Source organism: Zalophus californianus, chromosome 3 (assembly GCF_009762305.2).
Source record: "Zalophus californianus isolate mZalCal1 chromosome 3, mZalCal1.pri.v2, whole genome shotgun sequence".
Taxonomy (NCBI): Eukaryota; Metazoa; Chordata; class Mammalia; order Carnivora; family Otariidae; genus Zalophus; species Zalophus californianus.
This window is the reverse complement of record NC_045597.1, coordinates 54,869,283-54,886,617: the sequence shown is the minus strand read 5'-3', so window position 1 is coordinate 54,886,617 and position 17,335 is coordinate 54,869,283. Positions and strand designations below refer to the sequence as shown.

General features: G+C 44.3%; 1 protein-coding gene and 1 long non-coding RNA gene across 8 annotated transcripts in view; one reads left to right on the top strand and one right to left on the bottom strand.

The window, feature by feature from the left end:
* Nucleotides 1-6,195, top strand: part of TSC22D1 (TSC22 domain family member 1) — a 126,999-nt gene extending 120,804 nt beyond the window's left edge. For 2 of the 6 annotated variants that reach the window (XM_027591330.2, XM_027591329.2), the window contains 2 exons: nucleotides 3,639-3,690; nucleotides 4,810-6,195. In XM_027591330.2, the coding sequence (XP_027447131.1) occupies nucleotides 3,688-3,690; nucleotides 4,810-5,067 (261 nt within the window). In that variant the 5' untranslated portion in view covers nucleotides 3,639-3,687 and the 3' untranslated portion in view covers nucleotides 5,068-6,195. Of the gene's footprint in view, nucleotides 1-2,472; nucleotides 2,559-2,871; nucleotides 3,236-3,638; nucleotides 3,691-4,809 lie in introns of those variants that run through there. The other 4 variants (XM_027591328.2, XM_027591327.2, XR_003519435.2 and 1 more) reach the window with 4 other exon arrangements.
* A 1,642-nt stretch (nucleotides 6,196-7,837) lies between these two features.
* LOC113920921 lies at nucleotides 7,838-10,035 on the bottom strand. Of its 2 annotated transcripts, none has more exons than XR_003519436.2 (2): nucleotides 9,673-10,035; nucleotides 7,838-8,366 (listed from the first exon to the last, which is right to left on the bottom strand). It is a non-coding gene; the product is annotated as an uncharacterized LOC113920921 (long non-coding RNA). The 2 variants fall into 2 exon arrangements; XR_003519437.2 differs by having other exon boundaries at nucleotides 7,838-8,297.
* Between the last annotated feature and the right edge of the window lie 7,300 nt (nucleotides 10,036-17,335).

The following is a 17,335-nucleotide window of genomic DNA, read 5'->3' as shown; positions in this document are numbered from 1 at the left end:
GTTCTGTGGCAGCCAGCAAAAACCATTCTGATTATTTGTTCCTGTGTTTCTAACTTGGTTTTTCTGTTCGGAAGTTTTTAAGATTTTTCTCTGTCCCAAGTGATCTTTACTTTCATGCTGATGTGCTTTGGTGTAGGGCTTTGTTCATTTTTTTAAAAAATATTTTATTTATTTATTTGTCAGAGAGAGAGCACTCACAAGCAGGGGGAGTGGCAGGCAGAGGGAGAAGCGGGCTCCTTCAGTGTTTTCCCTGTCCTATCAGCTAGTCTTTGTTGAGCTCTGAGTAGGCACCAGACTCATAGATGTTTTGTCTTACAAAGAGAAGTATTTTTGAGAGTAATTCTAGTGACTTTGTGCCTCAGATATATCTGACCCATGGGTTTTCCCCTCCATGGAGCTTTCCTCCAGTTAATTTGCCTTCTTTTTCAAATTGTCTTTCCAGTCTGCAGATAAAAATCTAGTTTGAAAGGAATCTAGCACATTTATGTATACGAAAACAATAGATTTCTAATAATTTGGTGGGGGAGGTTTATATCCTCTGGCCCTGCAAATTCTCCAGAAATATATACACAAATGGGTCAAGGATGTACATACAAGATATTTCTTGCAATTTTATTTAAAATAGCAAAGTACTGGAGATGACCATAATGTCCCTCTGCAGAGATATGGATTAAATAGACTGTGATGGCTTATATTGGCTTCTGTAGCTTAGTCCAATGGTGATCTGTTCAAACAAGTAAAATGGAAGCATAACCAGCTTGTTTATTTCTGTTTTTGTTCAAGAACACTTCAGCTGGGAATTTTAAATTCATTTCTTCATGTGACCTCAAGAGTTTTATTTTTTTAAGCTCTTTTTTTTTTTTTTTAACAGTTTAAGATGATGCTTTCTTTAATAATTTGTCCTGTGTGGTTCAGCTAAAATAGGTAAATGGATTTAATTACACATAGTTTGTGGTAACTTTAACTTTCAAAATATAGAAGCTACTGTGTAGTAAATAATAATTCTGTCTACCACTCACAGACAGGGACCACATCCCTGGTTTCCGAATTACTGATTCTTAAGCTTCCACTTACTCCTGTTTCTTTTTACTGAAAATGGATGCCTTCCTCAAATAGATTTCTTTCATCTGAGATGGTATATATATCAAGTTTTGTAAATCACAAATATGCCAACAAACATTGCTATTCAAAAGCAAAGGCTTAAAATTTGGAGACTATTATGACCCTTACAATAAAAAAGAATGTTACTGCTTTATAGTTAGTCACACTTAGGTTTTCAACCCAAAAGAGAATTCATTGTCCTTGTCATCGTCTACCACATTTGCCAGATTTGGTCCCTAATTCCTTTAGACTGTTTCTAGAACCAGATGCTCTCTGGTAGCACTGGGTCAACTTAAAAGAATGTCTCTGAAAGGCTCTGATGGCAATTAAAATGTCCTAAATTAAAGGATGCTTAGGATTGAAGGATGCGAAATTGAGAGAGAATGCCTGTTTGAGCGAGAAAAGACGCGCGCGTGCGCGCGTGTGTGTGTGTGTGTAAATAGATTATTTGCATATATCATGTTCTGTGGTCAAATTTTATATTGAAATTATTTGTGATGGTACGGCTCGCCTGTGGATTAGAGAAGTCTTCACTATTTGTAGTTTTTTGTGGTTTTATAGGCTTGTGCCATTAGAGGGCAGTATTGTAGAGGTTAAATTTGCTTTCTTAACTATTGACTTGCAAACCAGAGAATTTACAATAATCAAGCAAATTTAACCCTTGGATTTTTAGTAGATTAAATTGTAGCCCCAATCGATGCATCCTTGCAAATATTTTAAATTAATAGAGGAAATAAGCAATGGGTTAGTCATTTTTACACCCAGATCTCTTGATTTTGGTTTGGGGAAGGGAATTACTTGGTCAGTATGGCCATCAGGATGAAATACATACTTTATAATACTTCAGTCCTTCAGATGTAAGAAAACTCATAGGGTTGAGACTTACAGGAATTGCCATTTGCAAAAACTTGCTTTAGGGACTTACTGAAAATAGATCGATGTAGGGTAGGATTCATCCTGTGGATTTAGTTTTCTAGCTATAAATGGAAGGAGGGAGATGTGATTTTAAGGCTTATGGCTCTAGGGACGTTTTGGGAAGATCTACCTGATTTCTTCATCTGATGGGTTCCTTTTTGCTTCAATAGATATATGCCTAGCAAAGAATATGTAATGTTTTTTGTTTTGTTTCTACGAGTAATTAATAGATCCGCGAAAAAGCAGTGTTTCTCAGAAAGCAAATGTGATTTTTCCCTCCAAAATTCACTACCTCTTTTAAAGATGTTATTATTGTACGGTTATTATCCTTATAAATAAACCTGCCTATAAAATCCTCCCATTACTGTTGCCTGTAAGAACTAGATAATTGAAATCGAGACACTCGAGCTCCTCCAAGTCTTAGCGGTGGGACTGGGCATGCCCAGTAGCTCAGACGGTTCTGGTTGCAAATAGGAAGCTTTCGCCGTTGGGAAGCCTCGGGGACAGGCAGCTCCTGGGACGGGGTCTGACTCCCCTTAAACGTAAGCACGTGCGGGGCCCCAACTGTATTTTCAGGGACCCTTGACGTTTTCCGCCGAAGTAGTGGTCTGGCTTTCCGAGGCTTGTGGAGGCCTCGGTGGCCCCGCAGCTCTGCGGGTCCACTGCGGCCTGGGTCAGCCCACCCGAAGAGCGGGATCCGATCGGGAGGCTGGGGGCTGGGGGGTTGGGGGGGGTTGGGAGGAGGGAAGGCGGGGAAGCTCGAGGAGGGCGGGGAAGGGAGAAGGGGAGGTGCCAATAGGGTGCTGGCCAATCGGCGCGGCGCTCTCCTCCATATATTCTGCGGCGAGTCCGAGTTCTGGTCCATAGCCTTAGTGGGAGCCTGGCTGTCGTTGTGGGAGTCTTCTCTACACAGCGGTGGGATCAGCATCTTCCCTGGATCGCCAAGCCCCAGAAGCCGGGTTTCTTTAAATTAAGGCTTCCGTTTTCCGTTTTTCCCTGGGCTGCAGAAAGCTAGAAGATTTTTTATCTAGCTCAGACAAGGCTGCTGGTATTCCCTTTTTTTTTTCCGCGAGGGTGTTTTTGGCTGCAATTGCATGAAATCCCAATGGTGTAGACCAGTGGCGATGGATCTAGGAGTTTACCAACTGAGACATTTTTCAATTTCTTTCTTGTCATCCTTGCTGGGGACTGAAAACGCCTCTGTGAGACTTGACAATAGGTAAATGTCGGCTGGGATAGTTTCTTTAAATTTACTCGTGAGATACTTCTAATAATGCAGGTGAAAGATAGCCAGGCGAATTCCTTTGTCCATTGTCGGAAAGAATACGGTGACATGGATGTTGCTTTTTGAAATGTTTAGAATAGCCTTCTTTTCGCAGTTCTGGCCAGAGAGCAGGCTGTTACCACATTATGTAACTTAGCCTTTTGTGGCTCACTAAAATAGGTATATGTCTGGATATTTGTTAGTAGGAGAGTGGCTGGTGTTTTCTGGAGGGTTATATATTACATAGCGTTGTAGAATGTTCAAAAAATGATGCTAATAACATCACAGAATTGGGAAGTCCTTTTTGTCTTGGATGTTTTAAAAATACCATTTATCGATTTTCCCCCCTCTTTTCCAGCTCCTCTGGTGCAAGTGTGGTAGCTATTGACAACAAAATCGAGCAAGCTATGGTATGTACTGATTAAAAATCATTTGTACTAAATGTGGGCACAGTACAGAAAGCGAGATTGGGATGGAACCAGTGCATCCACAGTTAGGATGATTGCTCTTCATACATTTAGAAATGCCGGCACTGTCTCCATTGGGCCAGCATGAAGCCACATACCAAGGCTGCTGCGGACGGAGAACGGGGCCCTGAGGGTATTAAATGTTCTCTCTTCCCGACGGGTTTCACACAACGTCGGGATTTTTGCAGAGGACACCCTTTTTACTCGGGAACTGCTAGGGAAGCTCTGCCCTGCGCGTCCTTCGGTCGTGGGCACATCTCTAGCGATGTGGCTTTACTAGGAACGGTGCGGTTCACTGGGGAAGGAGGGGGTACAGAGTAGGGATCTCAAGGGCTTTCTAGACCTTGTACAAACGGATCCCCAGTGATGTAGGCTACTGCACAATGAAGAAGAATCGGAGAAAAGTTTTGTCTTTCTCAGCCTGTGCCTGGTTTTCTCCTATTTTTTATTTCCGCCTTGGCTGTTCTTTGTTATTGGAGCAGCGCCTGTGGCTCTTCTCACGGGATTCTCTGCCCACTGTTGCTAGGCAAACTCCGATCCTTTAATTCGGAGCTATAAATAACTCGAGCTCCCATTGGCTGCGACGTCGGCCCCAGGTTTCTGTGATGTCAGCTTAATCACGAAAGGGGGGGTGGGGGTGGAGGGAGGAAAATGCGGCAACATGCTCTGTAGGAACTGGCTGCAGCCGGTGCTGAGGGAGGCGGTCCGGGGGGCGGAGGGAGGGACTTGGGGGCGGGGAGGCGGCTACCGCTGCTGCGGGCCTGGACGTCCCGGCCGCCAGGCTCCTACCCCGCCTTCTGGAGTGGCAAACGTGAGTGTGTGCGGCCCTGGCTAACGGCCGCCGAAAAATGCATAGGCTTTTAAAAAGACCGATCCCCTTATACATTAAACTTAAGTATTTTGTACGGTTGTGGTTGTATTCAGTAGATAGCTCCAGGGGCGGGTTAAATAAGCTAAAGGCAGGGCATGTTAACAGTTAGGGAGAATCTTATAAAATAATACTTTAGAAATTCAGAATCTGGGAAATAATAAGTTAAACCTATTTTTCCGTCTGCCTTTCAGGATCTGGTGAAAAGCCATTTGATGTATGCGGTTAGAGAGGAAGTGGAGGTCCTCAAAGAGCAAATCAAAGAACTAATAGAGAAAAATTCCCAGCTGGAGCAGGAAAACAATCTGCTGAAGACACTGGCCAGTCCTGAGCAGCTTGCCCAGTTTCAGGCCCAGCTGCAGACTGGCTCCCCTCCTGCCACCACACAGCCACAGGGGACCACACAGCCCCCAGCCCAGCCAGCGTCCCAGGGCGCAGGACCGACGGCGTAGCCGCCTAGGCCCCCTCAGAACTGGCTGCTGCTGTCTGAACTGAACAGACCAGAGCTGTACCAGGGGCCTCCGCCTCCACAGTCGCCCATTTCACTGCTCGCTGCAAAAGAGAAGTGAGACTGACATTAGCCATTGTCTCTTTTTTCCAGTATTAAACACTCATATGCTTTTGGCTTGAAGACATTTCTTAGTTGGGTGAATTAAAGGTTAATTAGAGAATTAGCATGGATATACTGGGACCCCATGCAGCTTGGCAGATATGTGCGAAGTGGTTTCATTCATGCCGAGGAGCTGTGTGCCTTTCCATCCCTTCTCTGCTCCCCCATCCCTGCTCCCAAGAGTTCTCTCCTGCTTGCACGTAGTGTACTCCACGGGGTTTGAAGCAGTGGGGCTCCACTGGACTTTCCTCTCTCCTCTTCTCCGCCAGGAGGACCTTAAAAGGAAGGTCAAAGTAAAGACTGACACGTAGTCTCACCTAAGATGAGGGGGAATGTAGTTCATCGTACCAACTGACGACTGTCACCAGAAATCCATAAAACAATAGTACTGTGCCTCTTTCTGGAAACAGTGGATGACACGAAACTCTTAGAGTGACTAAAACGGTGACAGGTAGCTGGGACCTAGGCTCTCTTACATGAAGGTTGTTTTGCTTATTGTATATTTGTGTATGTAGTGTAACTATTTTGTACAATAGAGGACTGTAACTACTATTTAGGTTGTACAGATTGAAATTTAGATGTTTCATTGGCTGTCTGAAGAGGTGTGGATTGTCTTTTATATAGAGATCTACATTAAAAAATGCTACATGAAGAAAACCACACCTAAAGAAATTTTAAGAATTTGGCACCGTCAGTCACTTTGTGTAATCTGAAATCTTCTAGTTGCTGAATATCTTGAAGTAAATTCCTGTTCACTGAGGTCTTTTGATTGAGCTGGTTGAATACTTTGAAAAATGATCCGTTCTAGCTAATGAAATGAATTTCGCAGTAGGGGTTTCTGCATATTACCTGTATAGTAGTTCTATGCATACGTTCCTGTGCATGTTCTCTACACAGTTGTAAGGTGTCACTGTATTTAACTCTTGCACTTGTCAACTTTCAATAAAGCATATAAAATGTTGATAAACAAGTGTTTTCATGTTAGTATTAACATTACTACAGTCACTTCGCAACTGTTTCCCAGGTAAAGTTAAAACAGTTTGACCAGCAAAATCTTGAAGGGGAGTGTAAAGTGTGGACAAAGTAGAGGTACTAGTGGTTTGAACTACGGATAGACATTGCATTATTTCAAGCCAGTAAGGGAAGGAAAGAGTGAAGGAGATGAGAGCTTATTTCTTCAGCCCAGTATCACCTGGACAAGTGGCTTCACCTCCCAGGGCCGATGTGGGGCATTGAAAGAGAAATCTCTCAGTTCTGTGACTTTGAAGTTCTAGGGGTATGGAAGCCTTAATTTTCAAATGTTTACCAGCTGGGAGGGTAATGAGCCTTAACTCTGTGTATAATCCCAATTAGCAGCTCTAGAATTGAAAGATGGAAGTTATGCTGATTTCCACTTTAGAAACTCTGTCACCCTGGATTGGGATGTCTTTCCTATCATGGATTGAGTTTCCAGCTCCTGGAAATGTCCAAGCAAAAGACAAAAGATGATTCCAGGTGTTTCCTCTACTGGATTTGAGGTGGGACCAGACAAGCAAGGCAGTCAGTCCATCCCAGTTGATTCCTTAGGTCGAAATTAAAAGCATAATGGAATCCTAAGGCAAACTGGCATCTGAGATGTGAGCCTGACATGTTCTGGGGGCCATATCAGCAAGCAGTGTGAACAGGGTGGATTTATCAGCTCTAATGTGCCCTAGGACCTCAGCAACGCCCCTTAGACCCAATGGGAGTTGGGGCATTTTTGAGCTCCAAGTCTCAGTTAAACCCTAGCAGGACGAGGACTTAACTTTTTTGACTCCTTCATTTTTCTCTTGTAGAGCGGTAGATTGATAGGTGAATGGAACATCGGTGCTTCCTGAGAAGGACAGTGCACATGTGTTACGGAGCTCAATGTGACGGGTGTGGGGATACAGAGCTCTTGTTGAAGCTGTAAACTACAGACTGCCACAGGCTGGTGGCAATTGCCATGAAGATGGTTCGAGGAATTTGGAGAGGATTTAAAAAAGCCTTTGTCATTTTACTTTGAAGGTTATATAACTTTGGCTTAAAAATAAAGAGGTACTTACATAGTAATTACATTTCCTTTAAAAAGAAAACCATAATGAATCAAAATCTTTAGCCATTTCATCGTTTGCTTTTAATGAAGATCTTCAACATCAAAGGTGGTAATTGCAGAAGATTTGGGAAGTTTCATGTCAATGTATTGTTAAGATAGTGGAGAACTTCCTTCTCCATTATTTAATGGAATTTTGGACTTATGATTAAAAATGTGAGACTCCCATGACACTTTGGGAGCTGAATATTGTATGTGAAATCATGAATTATTAAAATCAGAAGATGTTTTTTTCCATTCATGTTTATTTTAGTAATTACTAAACATGTTTTAAGTGAGTGACATTTCAGGCTGTTTAAGGTAATTTAAAAAGGCATTTTCCTATTTGCTTCCAGGTCTTTGTTGGCCTGTGGGTTATTATTTAATTGATTATATCACACTTACGTTCGGTGGAGCAGGAAGGATTTTTAAGAGGAATGGAATGTTGTACCAGCACTGGCTGTTCATGACCTCAGCATTTGCAGCAGGAGAGACCGTTGTTCCAGGGAAGGAGACACAGAAGGAATTTTACATGATTTTTAATGACTGCTTTCTGCTTCAAATTAACAATGTTTATCCCTCAGTAGTTCTGTGCTATTTTTTACATACTTTAAAAACAAATTTATTTGTCACTGTGTAATGAATATGCCACAGCAGAATCACTTTTAAAAATTTACACAAGAAACGGATAAAAGTTCATTGTAACTGAAATCAGAAATGAACATGAATTTCCATAGACGCGACTCAGACCTTGCTGTGATGTACAAGTAGTGGCAGCTGCCAGGAGGGAGTCTGACGACACAACCGCGTAGCTGTCCCCTGCAAATCCATTCCAGCAGCGATGTTGGTGCAAGGATTCGAAATGGAGGCAGAGAAGAAGAGGTTAACTCCCCTTTGCTGACACTGCCTCAGCTGGAGAAGCGTGGCCAGCCATGGTCTTACTGCACAACAAGCAGGTTGTGCAGTGAGCTTCCTGTGTGGGCCTGCGGAGAAGGACCCAGGCTGAGAGTGGAGACTTGTGCTGGCAGGCCCCAGGCCCCACAGCCCCCAGCCTGTGGACACAAGACGGAACCACTCAGACCCGCTTTCGTATCTGTAAAATGAGTTGGATCAGGTCGCAAAGATTCAGTTCTGCTCTGAGATGCTACAACCCTCTGCGTTTTGAGATGACCCTCCTTTATTCTTCTAACTTTGGGGTTGGGGGGTGGAGCACGCTGTTTTTGTTTGTTCATTTAACTTCTTAAACTGGAATTCATTTGGTTTTAATTGTAACTCTGCTGGCTACTAGCTAAGTGACCTTGGGCCGGGTATTTTACTTGCTTTTCTCTGTTACCTCATGCTCCAAATGGGACATGGTCTCTCCACAGGGTTTTTGTAAGGATAATGCTGGAAAGCAGTAAGCACAGAGATGGAATCAGAGCAAGTGCTCAAGGAATGCTAGCCTTTCTATTTCTGAGCCACTCGTTCTTTCGTTTATATATTTTAATTTTGTATTTGTTGCAGGAATAAAGCTGTGGCAGTTTTATTTTCTAATAACTTTTGACTTAGCATTTGATAATAGTGGTGACTATTAAAATTTTATTACAAAAGCACACATTAAAAATGCCATTTAGGGGGCGCCTAGCTGGCTCAGTCGGTGGAGCATGTGATTCTTGATCTTGGGGTCGTGGGTCTGAGCCCTTGTTGGGTGTAGAGATTACTTTAAAATTGTAAATAAGCCATTTGGAATATGGACAGAAATGCACCATTTCTTTATCACAGAAATAATACCTTAAGGCAGCTGTTTCATTTATGTGAGTTAAAGGAGGGATTAGTTGGGAATTGTTCATGTTTGAAAATAATATTGATGGAAGTAAATACACAATTACAGGTAGGAGATCTATATATATATAATACATAGTTATTAATTTTCTTATAAAAAAAAAAAGCCCTGTGTAGAACAGTGCCATGGAATGCCAGTCGTGCTCAAAGTCAGCGGGATTTGCTAGCAATCAGGCTTTATCAATAGCTATGGAAGGTTCAGTGGCCATTTTAAAATGAGTGAAGTTGCTATAACATTACAATATACATCTATACTTTAATTAGGGTGTTTTAGACTCAGATGTCTATAGGATGCTACAGAGGTTTCTTGACTTAAGTGAAGGTAAGACAGTAGGACATGATAGCGACCATGGCAGTTGGAGAGTCCATGCTCTGTCTAAGGGGGACGGCTGCTCCTTAGCTCTGAACAATTGTTGCCATATCGGGACTCAAACACTATGTTGCCAGGTCTTCCAGTTTTTCAAGACCCAGAAGTCCAGGCTCTGTCTGAAATTTCCCGATTTTCGGACACTACAGACCAAATGAAAGCACACCTACCGTGCTGATGTGGCCCACGGGCCACGAGTTTCCACTCCCTTTCTGTGTCTGTCTCAAGATCCAGACTCCTGTCGCCAATAGCAGCTCATCCTTCGGCGCAAAACAAAACAAAAAAATCCCTCTTCTTTCCGATTAGGGAAACCGAGCGGAGGCTATCTAGTAAGCTCTGTGTAAATTGCTTCAGAGAACATTCCCTGAAGACCTTCTACAAGGCCAGGGGTGCCTGGGTGGCTCAGTCGTTAAGCGTCTGCCTTCGGCTCAGGTCATGGTCCCAGGGTCCTGGGATCGAGCCCCACATTGGGCTCCCTGCTCGGCGGGAAGCCTGCTTCTCCCTCTCCCACTCGCCCTGCTTGTGTTCCCTCTCTCGCTATGTCTCCCTCTGTCAAATAAATAAATAAAATCTTTAAAAAAAAAAAAAAAAAAAGACCTTCTACAAGGCCAGAGATAGTAGAGAGAGTGAGCCACAGTCCTCGCCTTCAAGGACAGCCCACTAGCTTCTTTTAAAATAAATGAGGTACTTGGTTTTCTGGTGAGCTTTGCCTTATGCAATATAATGCCTGAATAATGCCTTCTGTATTCCTTCTCACATCAACCTTTTGGCTAAAATATTTCTAAGAACTCTAGTTAAATCAGTGACATTTGCTCGTGGTAGTATAACTCCCTCAATAATAACCGCATTTTAGAACTGACTCATCTAGGGACAAATACAGTGTTTTGTAGATGTGTGTGCTACAAGGTTACACCACACATGCTCCAAATTTCCAGGAATGGCCGATATTTCAATTAAAATACTCTTCCCTGGGCGCCTGGATGGCTCAGTCGGTTAAGCGTCTGCCTTCGGCTCAGGTCACGATCCCAGGGTCATGGGATTGAGCCCCACATCGGGCTCCCTGCTCAGCGGGAAGCCTGCTTCTCCTTCTCCCTCTGCCCCCTCCCTGCTCATTCTCTCTCTCTCTCTTTCTCTCTCTCTCTCTCTCTCTCGCTCTCAAATAAAACTTTAAAAAAATAAAATAATCTTCCTGATTGTCTCAAGTACATTGAGTTCATGCCCTCATCTGTAGTCTGTAGTCACTGCAGACGAGGGGGCCACGCAAACAGGAGACTTAGTTTCTCTCTGTGAGGAGAGAGAAGATGTGAGGGAGGCATTAGGGTGATCAGCTGGACTGGTTTGCCAGGGCCTGCAGGGGTTCCCAGGAAGTGGGACTTCCGGTGCTCACACCAGCGAAGTCCCAGGCAAACGGGGACAAGCTGGTTGGCCCAGATCCCATTTCCTCTTCTACTTGGACACACAACTCAGTTACATCTCCCACCCTCTTGAAGTTAGTTAGGTGTGACCAGGGGACCCAATTTTAGTCAATGGACCAAAGCTGAAGAGACCCAACACTTTCAGACTTGGCCTTAAGAAAACCATTCTTAGCAATCTGCTGTGCTCTTGCCCTTCTGCTGACCCGATGGAGAAGACCCGGTGCCCCGGACATGACAGATCCCCTGCCAGCCTGGGTCCCTGAATGACTATGGAGTGGGCTCCCCCACTAACATGGAACCTGCTGGCAGAGTTCCATGAGCAAGACTGTCTCAGCCATTGGGCATTTGGAATCTGCTTGCTTCCGTGGCTGACCCTAAGTAACGTGAAGTAAGTCTGCCAAAGTGGGGGGGGGGGTTGTTATCAGAAAACCTAAAATACACGGCATTGATTATGGTTGGGGGGTGGGTGACGATGAAATTATCGGAGGCTTGAGAGGCTGAGACTCATTGTGAAGCGCAAAACATTTCTCAAAACTGTTGCCTGTGATAACTCAGAAGGCTGCCCAAGTGACCCATGAGCACGTCACTCTGGGGCACCGAAAGTTAGTGACTTGTGCCTCTTCCCAGTGTTTGGCAAAGACTTTCAAGAAGTTGGTGAGCTCGGGAAAGAATTAGCCGAGTTTGTAAGTAAGAAGGAAAGGGAATAAAAGGTGAAGAAATGTGGGGCTGTCTAACACTGGAAATGCTTCGAGATCCCATTAAGACTCTTCAGTTAAGGGGCGCCTGGGTGGCTCAGGTGGTTAAGCGTCTGCCTTTGGCTCAGGTCATGATCCCGGGGTCCTGGGATCGAGTCCCACATCGGGCTCCCTGCTAGGTGGGGAGCCTGCTTCTCCCTCTGCCTCTGCCTCTCTCTCTCTCTGACTCTCATGAATAAATAAATAAAACATTTAAAAAAAAAAAGACTTCAGTTAAACAAGGTGCTTCTCCCCTTCAGATGGTATGCACTCCCCATATACGCCTTTGGTCTCAGATGTACAGCACATCACGTAACGCAATCTTGTCCAGAACAAATATTTTAGGTCTTGCTGCTGACACATTGATCAGGTACAAATAGGGCAGAAGCCTACCAAGGTTTTGAGGGACTTTTCTTTTAAATTTAATTTTATTATATTATGTCAGCCACCATACATTACATCATTAGTGTTTGATGTAGTGTTCCATGATTCATTGTTTGCATATAACACCCAGTGCTCCATGCAGTACGTCCCCTCCTTAATACCCATCACCGGGCTGACACCCCCCCAGAACCCTCAGTTTGTTTCTCAGAGTCCATAGTCTCATGGTTTGTTTCCCCCTCCGATTTGAGGGACTTTTATTGCCAAGGAAGACGTAAGCCAGCCCAGACTTAACCAACAACAACTACAACAAAACATCGGTGAAACCTTCCAAATAACTTTCAGGCCCTGGAACCCGCAGAAGCTGGAAGCGGGTGACGCAGATGTCTAACATGTAGAGCTCCCAAGGAGAGCATTCTCCCCAACGCCCACTACGCAGGTGCCTGTGGAGGATACCAGACAAGAAAATGTCCCAGAGGAAGGAGCCTGGAACTTTGGAGAAGGATGCGCCAGGGACTTTTTTTCCCAGAGGACAGAAACAGGGTCTAATTAAGGACCTTCCCCCACTGCCTGGGCAAAGGGGGTCTTCTCTATGCCTGACCAGTAGGATTTCGTAACTACTGAGGACTGGGTATGCTTCCAGTGGGGGTTTTATGGAAGATCTTATGCCCTGGCTCCCCCCCGTGCATTGTCTGTAAAGGGGAAGGTAAATTTGCCTCTGAGTTCCGGGCCGAGGAGCCACATCCAGACCTGTGCCTTACCTGGAGATCTTGGAGTTTGAGCTGGATGGGATTTGGGGCTGCTGCCCCCTGGGAGGGTGAATGGGTTCTGGGAGGGCAAGAAGATGATACGCATATTTAGATCCAAAGGGAGGGTTTATGGCAGAGACTGGTAGGTATTCACCAAAAAAATCTCTTCCTCTTCCTGGACACACAGATGGCATTTCCCAGGTTCCCTTGAAGCTGGGTGAGCCCATTTGGTGGAATCCTAGCCAAACTTGAGAACGTGGACAGAAATGCTGATTTGTCATTTCCAGGCCTGATTCATAAAAACTTCCCATGGGCGATCCTCAGTGCTTTTTCCCCTTCAGCCAGGGGAGGAGGGATGGAGATGGGGCAGCTTTAACAGCCTGGGCCCCTGAGAGACTGAGGGGAGCAAAGCCCTTCTCTTGCCTCCCCACCCTCCAACCTGGACTGTTGGAGGGTGGGGGCTGTTACAAGAGGGCCATACATACATTTCTATCATGTTTCCGATATGTTTTTTAGTTCATTACCTTCGCTGGTGCCCAAACACGTGGACTGCCTGATGCAGTATTACAAAGCAATGAGCAACAGAACTAGAACAAATGATCCTAAAATTTGTATGGAACTGCAAAAGATCTTGAATCGCCAAAGCAATCTTAAAAAGAACAAAGCGGGAAGTATCACAATCCTAGATTTCAGGATTTTCTTCAAAGCTGTAGTATTCAAAACAGTATGATACTAGCACAAAAATAGACATATAGATCAATGGAACAGAATAGAGAGTCCAGAAATAACCCCCCAATTATATGGTCAATTAATTGTCAACAAAGGAGGCAAGAACGTGTAATGAGAGAAAGTCTCTTCAACGAATGGTGTTGGGAAACTGGACAGCTACATGCCAAAGAATGAAACTGGACCACTTTCTTACACCACACACAAAAATAAACTCAAAATGGATTAAACACCTAAATGGGAGACCTGAAGCCATAGAAATCCTAGAAGAGAGCACAGGCAATAATTTCTCTGACATTGTCCACAGCAACATCTTTCTAGATATGTCTCCTGAGGCAAGGGAAATATGAAAGCAAAAATAAACTATTGGGACTACACCAAAATAAAAAGCTTCTTCTGCACAGCAAAGGAAATAACTAACAGAATTTAAAGACAACCTACTGAATGGGAGAAGATATTTGTAAATGACATATCTGATAAAAGGTTAGTATCCAAAATATATAAAGAACTTACACAACTCAACATCTAAAAACCAAATAATCCTATTAAAAATGGGCAGAAGGTGGGGCGCCTGGGTGGCTCAGTCGGTTAACCGTCTGCCTTAGACTCGTGTCATGATCTCAGGGTCCTGGGATTGAGCCCCACGTCGGGCTCCTTGCTCAGTGGGAAGCCTGCTTCTCCCTCTCTCTCTCTTGCTCACTCACTCACTCGCGCGCTCTCTCTCAACAGACATTTCTCCAAAGAAGACATACAGATGGCCAACAGACACATGAAAAGATGCTCAATATCACTTGTCATCACAGTGAGATATCACACCATCCAAAACACAAGAAACCACAAGTGTTGGCGAGGATGTGGAGGAAAAGGACATTTTTTTCCCCCACGCTGTTGGTGGGAATGCAAACTGGTGCAGCCACTGTAGAAAATAGTGTGGAGGTTCCTCAAAAAATTAAGAATAGGACTACCCTATGATCCAGTGATTCCACTACTGGGTATTTACCCAAAGACTACAAAAACACTAAGTCAAAAAGAACATGCATCCCTATGTTTATAGCAGCATTATTTATAATAGCCAAGATACGGAAGCAGCCCAAGTGTCCATCAGGTGATGAATGGATAAAGAAGATGTGATGTATATATATAACAGAATATTACTCAGCCATAAAAAGAAGGAGATCTTGCCATTTGCAACAGCATGGATGGATCTAGAGAGTATAATATTAAGTGAAATAAGTCAGTCAGAAAAAGACAATACACGACTTCACTCATATGTTGAATTTAAGAAACAAAGCAAACAAACAAAGAAAAAAAGAGACAAACAAAAAGCCAGACTCTTAAATAGAGAACTGGTGATTACTAAAGGGGGATGGCTGAAATAGGTAAAGGGGATTAAGGGTACATGTATCATGATGAGCACTGAGTGATGTATAGAATTGCTGAATCACTCTGTTGTACACCTGAAACTAACATAACACTGTATTGTCAACTATACTGGAACTAAAATTTTAAAAAACACTAGTGCAACAAAATCATAACTAAGAACAAACAAACAAAGAAAAAACAATGGACATACAAGGACCAAGAAGCAGTCAATAGATGAGAATGTATCACAGAGGGGTTCCGGGAAGAGGTAAATCTTGAGGTTGGCTTTGAAGGACCTGTAAAGCAACACATGAGCAAAAATAATTTTTGGTCTAGTTATTGAAAGCAATTGCCTTCCTATGTGATAGGACTGAATTATCTTAAGAGTTTTGAGAAATGCTCCTATGCAGTGAGAACTGGCCTGATGAACTTGTGAGGTGAAACTCATTTTGAGAAGCACCACTGGCATGGAGTCAGCTAGATCAGAGGTCACAATGTGGTGACGCCTGGGCTGTACCAAGCAAGTCTAGTGACTGGAGCTGGCTCTCAGGTATGTTTACACAACATTTGAAACAAAACAAACAAAACAAAACAAAGTGAATCAGTGACATCCCTTCCGAAACGGGGATATCATTCCAAGCTCTGGCAACCTTGAGTCTGTCTCTTTCCCGCGTGACAATAATCAGCTGCAGCTGAGTGGTAGCTGCTGTGGGCTGAGCCCGGCCTGGGCACCCAGCCTGCCGCACGCGTGCTGGTTGTAGCACGCCTCCCCCGTCCCGTTCCATACCCAGCTCAGGTAGGCATCGGAGGTTGTGTCCCAGAGCCAGACTATAACACCCGAGTCATAACATTTTGTGCTTTAATTCCTTTTAACCCTGTTTGTAAAATGCTCGTGATTTAGGTCCTTAAAGAAGAAAACAACTAGAATATGTTGTATTATCTATCGGGTTTCATCTTGCTTCATGGATCCGTGCTGTTGAAAATGAGCAGTAATGCTTTTTCCTTCACAGGTGTGAAATGGTTGAACTGGGCCACAGCCTGAAGACCTGAAATCTCCTTCTGGAGAAAGGAAAATGGAACACATTTATTGTTTTTATTAGTTACTTATTGTTTGAGCGCTTACTGTGGGCTAAGCATTCGTGATATGGCATTTCATTTATTCTTCACACCCTGTGAAGAAGTTATCCTGCATTACAGAAGAAGAGAGAATAAGTAACTTGCCAATCAAGTGTAAAGACCTGATGAGTGGGAGGCAAATCAGGTGTGTCTGACACCAAGGTCCATGGTCTTGGCCACCATTTTGGTCACTCCGAAAGCCAAGCAGCCCTCTCCAGTGGAGCACGTCCGGCATTCTGTCCATCCCTCAGTGTGCGTCTTAAAGAGGGGGGCATGTGGCAGTGTAGGGCCGGGTGTGTGCATCCCACCCATCCCCTCCAGAAAATAGCAACAGACAACATCCTGCTCCCAAACTCTTCCCTGTCCATCAATCTGCTTGGCTAGCAGGGCCCAGTGGAATTCTATGTCCTTTAAGACACCCCAAAGGTAAGAGTAGATATGGCTCAAGTCAGAGGATCCATAGGTGAGTGTACAGCACAAAGGCAAGTAGCCCTCCCTTCTCCATGTCCAGCATGGTGGCAGGCGGATCCATGGCTTAGAGGAGACAGCCACTTTTCCCACTCCAATATCACGGCCACATGGCCCAGAGAAGCCAGCACTTGAGGATGAAATGTTCCTATAGAGGATGCTACTAGCCATTCATTGATAAAAGCCACCTTATTTACTAACGTGCCAAGCTTAGGGAGTCCCCCTAGGTTCTGTGGGTACAACAATGAAAACACTTTACTGCTGCTTTCAAGGTCCTCAACCCAGTGGCAAAGACAGATATGTTCAGAATTATTATAATGCAAAAGACTATCACCTTCAAAAACATTATACACTGAAGTGTCATGAAACAAAAGGAGAGAAGAATTAATGCTGTCTGGGAAGTGGGTCACTGAGGGAGGGAAGAGACATCGCTTCTGAGAGGTCATTTTCTGTCTCCTTCTGTGCTTGCTTGGGAAGAAGTGTTGTAATGCCGTTTGCTGTTAGTGGTCCGGCATTCACTCTCCCTCCTTCCCTTGGGAAGCCCTGAGGTGGGTCCAGAAATGGCCCAGCTTGACATCTGCCCCTCCCCTGGCCATGGCCACCCAACCTGGTCCTGGCAGCGTGAATGTTAGCCCACAAAGGGCTCATAAACTTGTCCCAGACTCTCTCGATCTCCCTGCTGGGATCTGCAGTTTGCCAATGAAACTCTTAGAAGTGCACAGTCGTGAGCAGAGAGCTTGGGGCTCCTGCAGGAGTCGTTATGTGGCTCCATTAAAGAAACCTGGGTCAAGATGTGGATCTCTGTGACATCATTCATCCCAGTCTGAAGCCAGATTTGCCCCAGACATTGTCCTTTTCTCTGAAGCTGGTTTAAGTTGGGTT